Source organism: Pteropus medius, unplaced genomic scaffold (genome assembly GCF_902729225.1).
Source record: "Pteropus medius unplaced genomic scaffold, Ma_sr-lr_union100, whole genome shotgun sequence".
In the NCBI taxonomy this organism is placed as follows: domain Eukaryota; kingdom Metazoa; phylum Chordata; class Mammalia; order Chiroptera; family Pteropodidae; genus Pteropus; species Pteropus medius.
Window position 1 is genome coordinate 5,350,269 of NW_024349222.1, and position 10,392 is coordinate 5,360,660.

The following is a 10,392-nucleotide window of genomic DNA, read 5'->3' on the forward strand; positions in this document are numbered from 1 at the left end:
TTTAAGAAATATTTGTCTCTTTACACACACACCACACACACACACACACACACACACACACTTCAAAGTTGCTCCAAACTCACTTTCTATTTGCAGTACATCTGTAAAATTGTTAACAGTGAAGGACCTCAGCATCAAATTACAAGAACAGCCATCATTTTATCAATGTTTAAAACAAAGAAAAAGCACCTTGAGTTCAGAAGACCTAAGAAAGATGTATGAAATGGGGGGCGGGGGGAAAGAGAGAGAGAAAGAATATGAATCGTGGGCCTCTTCTCAAGTGGGTACGTAGAAATATGCAACAGCAATCATGTACGGAAAGAACTTGTTTGGAGAATGGAAGAAAGGGAACAATAAATTCAACAGCTGTCATTCAAAGCTGGTTTTGAGAAACACTAAAATGGATGCATGAAGTTTAAGACAAAAAACAGCACCATTCCAATTTGCTGACAGTATTTACAAAATGTTGCTTTAAGACATTATATTAAGCACAGTGATTGTAAACTCATCTGTTTTTTTTTCCTCTTACATAAGATAAATTTTAAGTTGTCGAATAACTAGGAAATGGGTATTCAGGGTGTGGAGGGGGGAAAAGAACTAAATACTTACAAAAAGTCCCCTTAATAAAAAAATAAGTTTCAGAGAAATAGCAAAGTCAAGTACTCTAAATCAGGGGTCCCCAACCCCGGAGCCACAGACCAGTACTGTCTGTGGCCTGTTAGGAATCGGGCCTCACAGCAGGTGAGCAGCGAACAAGCAGCAAAGCTTAATCTATATTTGCAGTCACTCCCCAGGGCTAGCATCACCGCCTCAGCCCCACCTCAGATCATCAGGCATTAGATTCTCATAGGAGCAACGGACCCTGGTGCCAAAAAGGTTGGGGACCGCTGCTCTAAATGATTTGCCTCTTTTTTTGCTCTTTAACTCTAAGCTTTATAATCTTAGTCAAGATATAATCTTCAGCCTTAGAATTTCCTAAACACAAAGTACAAATAGTCCATTGGAGTTTTTATTTTTTATTTATAAAGCTGTCAAATTTATTATAGAATTCTTTCCTTTTTTTCTTAAGAGTAGCTTAAAGGACAATAAATACTGTCAGAAAAGAGCGATCTGCGTGTCGAGATGTTTTTTCTATTTGGCAAGCAAGTAATTTTACTATTTAGAAACAAACATTTTTAAAAGCTCAGATGCTTCATATATATATATATATTTTTTTCTAATTAAGATCTTGTATATTCTTCTGTATTCTCTTAAGGATAACTATAGCTGCACATTCCAAATTTTATCAGTTCCATAATTTTTTCTCTCTCCAAGATTTTTTCATTTTATTTTCATATACATGTTACATTATTTGCACAATAATATTTGCATATGTAGACTACTAACAAACAATGGTGTGTAGAAGCCTTTTTACTAAGTTTTGTGTTATTATATTTAGAAATGAGGTAGTGTGCATCTTCAGGTATACAATTCTTGACATATTATTCTAATTAAATTTAAACAAATTTAAATACAAGTAATACTTTTGGCAGCAATAATTTTAGTCACCGTTGTCTCAAATCTTCTTTCAACTTAGAAATTATATCCATTGTCTCTATGTCCTATTAAGGAAATCGGTGGACTCTCCATAAACCATAAGATGAATGTTTATTATTATACTCACTTAACCTTCATTGCTGTTTTTGGCAGCTTTTTGTTGGATCGATATTTTTTTTTCCTTTTTCCCCTTCCATTTCTTTTCCTTTTCTCTTCCCTTCCCCTTCCCTGTCCTTTCCTCCATTCCTTCCTTTCTATTAATAAAATATAGTTATAAATGTCATATGCCTGACTCAGAGTGGTAGTATTAACAGATTCTTTTTGGGAAGATATATGTATAATCAAATTAGTTAATGTTAAAATATAACAGACTGATAATTTTAGTGAATCGTCTGCTTAATCAGTTTTACCTGCTTTTCATAATATTAAACATTACTTCATTAACTTATCAAGGCAAAAGAGAGTACTCTGGGGTTGGGCTGGGTGTAGAGAGAAGGGCATGGAGGCCTTCCTATACAACCAGCATCAATGTCCTTCAGGACAGGGGTCCCCAACCCACTCAGCCCCCCAGGGCTGTGGATTGGTACCCATCTGTGCCCTGTTAGGAACCGGGATGCACAGCAGGTGAGCAAAGGGCAAGTGAGCAAAGCTTCATCTATATTTGCAGCCTCTCCCCAGAGCTCACCGCCTCAGCTCCACCTCAGATCATCAGACATTAGATCTTCATAAGAGCACTGGTCCCTGCTGCCAAAAAAGTTGGGGACCGCTGCTTTAGGAAACTCAGTGCGGTTCATTACAGTGGTTAGTTACAAAAATTTAGCAGATATTCTACAAGTGAAACAGCAGGTTTAACCTGGGACACTATAAAAAGAGAACACTAGTAGATTTACAAATGTAGGTGTGAGGAAGTGGAGCCAACAAATAATAAAAAACACTAGTATTCAAAACACCCACAGGGAGACTGAATCTTTCTTACACAGAGTTTTTCTCCAGCTTTTGTGGCATATCTATTATCTCACAGATCCCTAGAATTCAACATGTCTAAAATTGAGAACTAATCCTTTTTATAGACTAGCATTTTCTCCTGCATTCTCTATACACACTATGGGAAAACACATTTTTTCGTTCAGTAATTGAGTAGTCGGTGCATATCTACAACAGTTTTCACCATCTACTTTTAATGGAAATTAAGAATATCGTCTTTCATAAAACTAAATTTACATTTTTTGAAATTCTGAAATTATATCTTTCCTACTTTATTTCATGGAATGATAGTTCCAATTAAGAGATTTTGTGTTTGTGGGTTTTAGGATCTTGGCAAAGTAAATTACAAAAAGTTAAATAACTCAGTATTTTCCTACTTTAATTTCTACTGCTCATTGAAAACCCCAACTCGGTGAACCAGGGTTTTCATGAGTTCTTGCTCATTCACTTGTTCCAGTAGTTCCAGATTCATTCAATAAGTTGTACTCACCTGTCTCAACATTTTGGAACTGAGTATTCAGTTTCTTGTACGGAGGGGGCACATTTTGAGTTTTCTGGGTTTTGTTGTCAGACGAGAGCAAATCAACTAATTTACCATGTTTCACTAGAGTTGCAAACAACTTGTACAGCGGAGCCGAACTGAGAATCACTCTAGTTCTTTAAGAGCTACCTGTTCCCACTTGAGGGCCTCATGACAGGTGCTCAGCTCAATAGTGCTGAATGTTTTACGAAGCTTATAGGTGAGTTAAACCGCTACGTTCTAAAAATGAAGCAGTTCAGCTTTTCAGTTTGCCCCATATTTCTGTGCTAGAACTTACCATTCTATTATTATCTGCTTTGAGACTGCCACGCAAAGAGCAAGGTAACCACTGGTGGTTGCGCTGGTGAGCCGGGCGAGGCCGGCTGGTTCCTGCAGTGCCCAGGCCTGCACAGAAGGGCCCTGGCAGAACCCAGCAGGTACACGCTTTTCCCCCGCGCTGCCAGAGGGCTGAGCAGCGACGCGCTCCCCGGGGGCATTGTGCGTGAGCCCGGCCGGGTGATCGCAGGCCCAGGGGAGCAGCTCCACCACGGGAGACAAGACACGCCTCAGACCGGGCAAATTCCCGGCCTCCTCTGGCTCTAAGCCAGCAGCCGCCGCCCGCCACCTCCTCTCCTCCTCCGCTGTTGCCCCGGCCTCCCCGCCGGGCCCGAACTCTCCCGCCGCCCAGGCGCGTGGCCCCTCGGCCCTCAGCGCTGGCAGCGCGGTAGGGACGGGACCGATGTGGCGCATGCGTGGTGGCGCCACCAGGCGCGGGAGCTGCGGCGGTGGGGACAGCGGCGGGGACTGCCGCGGGCAGGGCCGCCCAGGCCGGGTTCGTGGGGGTGGCGGCAGCGGCGGCGGCGTGGGCTGGCGAGGCCGTGCGGGCGGCGCCCGACAGCAGCTGGAGGAGAGGTTCGCCGACCTGGCGGCGAGCCACCTGGAGGCCATCCGCGCGCGAGACGAACGGGACCGGCAGAACGCGCGGCTGTGCGAGGAGAACGCACGCCTGCGGCTTGAGAATCGGCGGCTGAAGCGCGAGAACCGCAACCTCTTCCGTCAGGCTCTGCGGCTCCCCGGCGAGGGCGGCGACGGGGCGCCCGCGGAGGCGGCGAGGGCGACCCCAGGCTCCGAAGAGGCCAGCACGAACCCGAGGGCGAGAGGCGGCGGTCCCGAGGACGAGCCGGGCAGCCCCAGGGCGCTGAGGGCCCGCCTCGAGAAGCTGGAGGCCATGTACCGCCGGGCCCTGCTGCAGCTGCACCTCGAGCAGCGGGGGCCGCGGCCGCTCGGGGACAAGGAGGAGCCGCCTCCGCGCGAACCTGATCCAGGCCTCCGAGCCCCGGACCCGCAGACCCCCAAACCCTGGCAGTAGCGGGAGGCCGCAGCCGGGGATAGGCGGGGCCTCGCTTGGGCCCCGCCTCCTGGTTCACCGCTCCCCCCAGACCCCAGCCACTAGCGCATGCCCTGGGCCGCGCTCCGCCTGCGAAAACTGGCTGGCAGAGCCCGGCCGCCCGGCACTTCCGGGAGGCGCTGCGCTTTCGGCCGGCGGAGGTTGAGAAGGGTGCCGGGCCTCGTCGAGTCCTCGAGAGTGCTAAGCACCTGTCATTTCGTTTCGATGGAGAGAGGCCTAGTAACGAGGGGCGGGTTTTAAAACAGGAAGAAATGGGTGCCAGTCAACACCTAATTCCTTTTCTCTGTGTTACGAGGACCTTTTGTAACTTTTTTATTATTATTATTATTTTCTTTGAGGGGTGAATAATGCATTTTGTGTTGGTTGAGTTTATTGTTCATTCTTCAATCCCCTAAAGTTTTCAGCCATTATATCTTATGTGTCCAACATTCTAAGTATTGTTTTAACAAATCCGTATTACTTGGATATCTTATAAACTACCACCGTTTTTTTACTAAAAAGGTAATATTTATAACTCACGTCTGCCTGAGGCTCTGGTCCTTATACATCTAATATGTGTTAATTTGTTGAACCACCCCTCCGCCCAGGAATTTTTAAAGTATCGGCCTATTAGTGAGTCTTTGAATTGGTAAATAAATCTGGTGCATTAAAAATAACCTAAAAACATCCCATGATTATTGTTTAAAGCGTGTTAAAGTTTTACGTACGTTTTTCAAGAAATACACATGTGTGTATATTTTACATATTTCAATATCAGACTTTGGTTATTCTTTGTAAACTAATATTTTCGCTTTATGTAACTGGTCGTTTTTAAGCTAAAGATTAGGTAGTCTAAACGTTTAATTATTTTTATTACATTTTAGATGACATTAGAGCATAGTCAGTGCACAGCTACTTTGCTAATTTTGACTGTGAATTTTAAAGAAATTATGAATTCTATGTTTATCAAAAGCCCCCAAACTATTTAAGTGTCAATTGTGACTTCAATTTTAACAACAAATATTCTAAAATAACTTTAACGCATTTTGTTAATGAATGATACTTTTGCCTACTAAGTGAAGAGGATACCATTGAACCTGATAAAAATCATGTAAGAGTTTAAATGATGGAAACACTTCACTTTAAAAAAAAAAATAATGAGAAGAGTTTTTGTTCGAACTAGAAAAAAATAGTTTTTGTTTTATTTGTGGCATATTCCATAAGTTTTACACACACACACACACACACACACACACACACGCGCGCGCGCGCGTGCGCGCGATGGAAGGAAAATAGTTTTGTGATTTTTCTAGTCCTGGATTTTGAAGATACTTTGTGCCTTTTTCTTAAAAGTAGTTGATATTTAGTTATGAATATTAAAATCTTCCCCTATGACTGAAATATGAGAAGAAACTTAGTAAGAATAAGTAGTTATATGAAAAGTATTTCCCTTTTACTTCATTTTCTAATAGTGAAAGAAAGAAAATATTTTTAGGGGGCAGTAAGAACTGAAGAATAGGAAAAAACATCAACCCTACTGCTATTTAACTTTAGGTTTAAATTAATCTCTCTCAGCCTTAGATTTCTTATCATTAAAACATAACATTTGCCTTAAAATGTTATGAAATTTTTATTGAAATGCTATATGCAAAATGCCTACTTCAAAGTAAGTGCTCTATCAGTGAGAATTACAACCCAAAACTTGGAAGTCATAAATACATATGTTACTGACACTCCTTTGCCTTCTGTTTTTTGTTCCCTTATGACTTTACAAGTATGAGCAGAGAAATATATATTTTGAATGAATTGGCATTTTCACTCCAGTTTTAAGCAAATAGAGAAAAAATTTAATTTACATAGTTTTTAAACATCTTTTGTCTTAAAACCATGTCCAAAATAACATGGAGAAACCATATTTTGTTAAGTAATGAGGCATATGCACACACACACACACACACACACACACACACACACAAATAAGGACTACTTTTTAGCGTAATTCTTAAAAGTATTAAAAATTCTGAAACCAAATGCCCCTTAAGTTGGGTTAAGGCCAATTACATTTAAACTTTGTCGAAGTTTCTTTCTGATAACTGATAAAGAATCATGTAGTAATATAAAAAATGTTATATTAAAATACCTGTTCAAGACATGGGTAAAGTTGATTTTAGAAAAATTTGATCTAGGATCTAGTTTAATCTAAAATGAACTAAAAATGCATATCATTACACCTGTTACAATGACCTTTTATTTTTATATTTTCAAATTCGTTGTCCAGTAAAAAGAGGGCTTATAATTTGTAGAAACGAGCAAAATAAATATGTCTCAGTGAGGAGGATTGGCACTTTTAATCAGCAATTTTATGGCTGCTACTCACAAAAATATACTTTATCTTTTTCTATATAAAAATTAGGATATAAATTAAAGTCATATAAAATGAGTACTTATGTAGATTATAGGACATACTTTCCTGGCTAAACTTTTTGAATATTATAAATATTTGAAAATGTCTTGAAAACATTTTTTTCTTGTTTAAATAGTCTTAGATTTAAGTTTGTCGATTCATGAGTAGAGCCATGATGAAACTATACTAAATTACTTAATAAATTGAATTATCACTGTATACTAAATAATTATTAGCAGCATGATTTTGATTCTGATGGCAAAATACCATTTTCTGTTTTGCTACAAGGAACAGATATTTTTACTGAGAATTTGTTACAATATCTTCATGAATGAATGACAATTTATTAATATTTCTGTTTAATGATTAAGGGATCAATTACAAATTCTAATTTTTCTGCTACGAACTTTCTTTTTTGATATATATATCTTATCTATCTGATATAGACAATATTTTAGCATTGGAAATATGGACCAAGGAAAACATTTAGATAATACCTACCTTTGACTTGATAAGAATTAATCATGCTCATATTTCAAATTTTAAACCTTAAACTAAGTTTAGCAGCTCTCAATGATCAGCTTTAAACTACATTGTGTTTAATCCATAGCAGATTTTACTGATTATAAAATTAATATTCAGAATCTACTTGTCAGGATCATCTTTGCATATTTCATGATAATTTGTTAGTAAGGAAGTCATTTTTTAAAGCCAGACTTTCAGACATCTGTTGTGCTTTAGACAAAACAGAAAAGATGACAGTGAATTTGTTTGGTGCTTGATTCTTATCTAAATGATAAGCATTCTACTCTAAAAATTGAGTTCTTTGAGGGAGAAACTTAAACAACAATTTCTCTCATATCTCATACATAGAGCTGATAAAAGTTTTCCAGGTCTCCTCACTTTATTTTTGACTCTATCATTTTAAACATATAACCTCTATTGTATTTTAAACTTAACAAATCTGCCTTTATGGTGAAGACTCTGTTGCTAATAACCAAGAAACCCAATACTTAGTAACTATTAAAAATAGCGAAGAGTTTTTTTTTTTTTTTTTTTAATCTGGTAAAATTCCTGATTCAAGTGCTTCAGGGTGTCAGAAAGCTCTGCTCCACATGGTCATTCAGGTCGCAGATTATTTTTATCATGTTCCTCTGCCTTGACCTAGGTCGTTGTTTCATCTGCATGGTAGAAATAGTTTACTTCCAGATCCAGGTCTCAGAATTTGGGAAAGGAAAAGAGAAGCCTGGCCAAATCTGATAATGATGTAAATTTTCCTGATCACATTTCATTGGCAAAAGTTCATCACATGACCTATTTAACATCAAAGGAGACTGAGAAATGTAATCAAGCTGTAGAGATTTTTGCCCAGCTATAACTTCATTATTATGGAATAATGGGAGAACTCATTTTGGTGGACTACTATTTTAATGGAAGTTGGCATCTACTTCATTTTTCAAAGAGTTTATATATCCTGGTATAAGATTTTTGAATCTACATAACTTAATTTAAAGTAGAAAAATATTGTGAATGCTTTATAGATTAAAAAAAAAAACTGACTTTTTAATTCCCCCATGTACTATATCCTTATAAGTACAAAACATAAGATAGTGTTTGAAATTAACAAGGGACAGTAGCTATTTCGTTTTATACAGGAAATCCCTACAAAGTAAGAACCATTTCTTTATAGTGTATATGTCATAAAAAATATGGTTTTAAGGGCCTATACTTGGTAAACATTCTATTTCATATGTAACTCTAGATTTATAACTTGAGGGGAAATGTTTTCTGTTTATTTTGTTTCCTATTTACTAGCATTCTGCAACTTTTAGAGCTGAAAGAGACCTTGGAGAGTTTTAGCCCAGAATCCTTCAGTCTGTTTGCCAACAGTTTAACAGCTTTCACAGGGAACTACATAGACATTGAACTCCAATCTGAAGTAGTATTCCCTCCTTTTTATGAATGAGGAAACTGATGAACAAAGAAATTGAATAACTGTTCCAAGTTCAAAAGTAATTATTAAAAATTTTTTGAAAGATATATAATTGACATGATATTGTATCAATTTTAGAACAAAAAATATTTTTCACTTTTTGTGTTGTAGAACAATTTAAATAGCAATAGAATTATTTATTCCTTTAAAAGAGGTTCTGCCTTTATCTTACTGAACACAGAAATACAGCCCCTTTGCACCTGGCAGCTATGATGTGATTATAAGAATGGCAGAGAGATGGAAGAAAATTTATATCTTGATAACATCATTGAAACTGTTTGTCACTACTGGAGATTGTTCTACATTTGGACTTTCATTTATATGAGAAAATACATTTCCTTATTGTTTAAGCCAGTTTGAGTTAGAAAATTCTTAATAGGACTCAAAATATAATACTATGAACATTACCATGACACATCAAAATATGGGTGTCTCATAAACATAATATTGCAGAAAAGACACCAGATACAAAGAACATAAAATGACAAAAGCTAATATTGATATTTAGAATTCCTATAAATCAAACAAGAAAAAGAAAATAACCGTAGTTCAGAAAAAGGCAAAACACCTTACAGATTTTTTATATTAGAGAAAAACTGAATAGCCAATAAGCATATGGAAAGATTTTCAAATTAATGGTAATATAAAACTAAACTTAGGTATTCTATCTCATATATTCCATAACTCGAATAATCAGCATTTGCCTAATGACTAAATTAAAAAATTAAAAATCATTCTGAATATCTCCAATGGTCCTTAAATCTATGTGACTTCTATAATTTTTGCCTCAAAAATACCTTTCACAGTTTTTCCTTTTTCTTCATAATTTTGGACCTAGGATATCTAAGATCCTTTGGGTTTTATTTTTTGTAAGTTGAACATTGAGGAATGCAACTTTATTTAGTTCAGAGGATAATTAGTATATATACTATTGACCAATAATCTTTAAAGCAGGCTGTGCTGGGAGCAGGTAAAACAATCTCAAATAATCTATTTACATTTATTTTTCTCATGTCCTTTTAAAATATTCTTTTTGTGTATGTTCTAAAATGTTCTTAGTATAGTAATGTTATATAAATTTTATATACTCAAAATGTTTTATAGATCCTGGTAGAGCCAAAAGACTACTACGACTGCGAGTCAGACAGCTCAGTTACAGTAGTTGTCATTAATTAATTTTGGAACTTAAGAATATCACTTGATCTCTTTAATACACAATTTTTTCAAATTTAAAAATTGGGTAATAGAATATATTCGAATATGTATCACAGCTAGGTTTATTAGGAGACTTAAGTTAGATATTGTATCTGAACTTGAATTTTGTATTTTAAAATACAATACCAAAGTAAGAAAATTATTATTTCTGAAGGATTATTTCTTCATGTCCCTTGCTTTTGGGACAAAAGGAACTAGTTATTTAAATTATTTCAGATTTTTTAATTTGTTTTATCTCATCAACCACTTCTTAAGGCTAAGGATTGATTTCTCAGATTTTTTTGGTATATATCACTTTGCTTGGCCTTTTATATATTTTAAGTGAAGAACTCAAAGCCGATTCATATCTATCA

General features: G+C 37.2%; 1 protein-coding gene across 1 annotated transcript; it reads left to right on the plus strand.

Annotated features, from left to right (window-relative positions):
- Positions 1-3,494: 3,494 nt before the first annotated feature.
- On the plus strand, positions 3,495-5,104 carry TUSC1 (tumor suppressor candidate 1). The gene has a single exon (XM_039880689.1). It carries the CDS (start codon positions 3,780-3,782, stop codon positions 4,407-4,409), a length of 630 nt encoding a protein of 209 aa, XP_039736623.1. The 5' UTR covers positions 3,495-3,779; the 3' UTR covers positions 4,410-5,104.
- Positions 5,105-10,392: the final 5,288 nt, after the last annotated feature.

What these genes read in the sequence shown, in the direction of transcription:
- TUSC1 (XM_039880689.1), top strand. Translation starts at nt 3,780, where the DNA reads ATGTGGCGCATGCGTGGTGGCGCCACCAGGCGCGGGAGCTGCGGCGGT.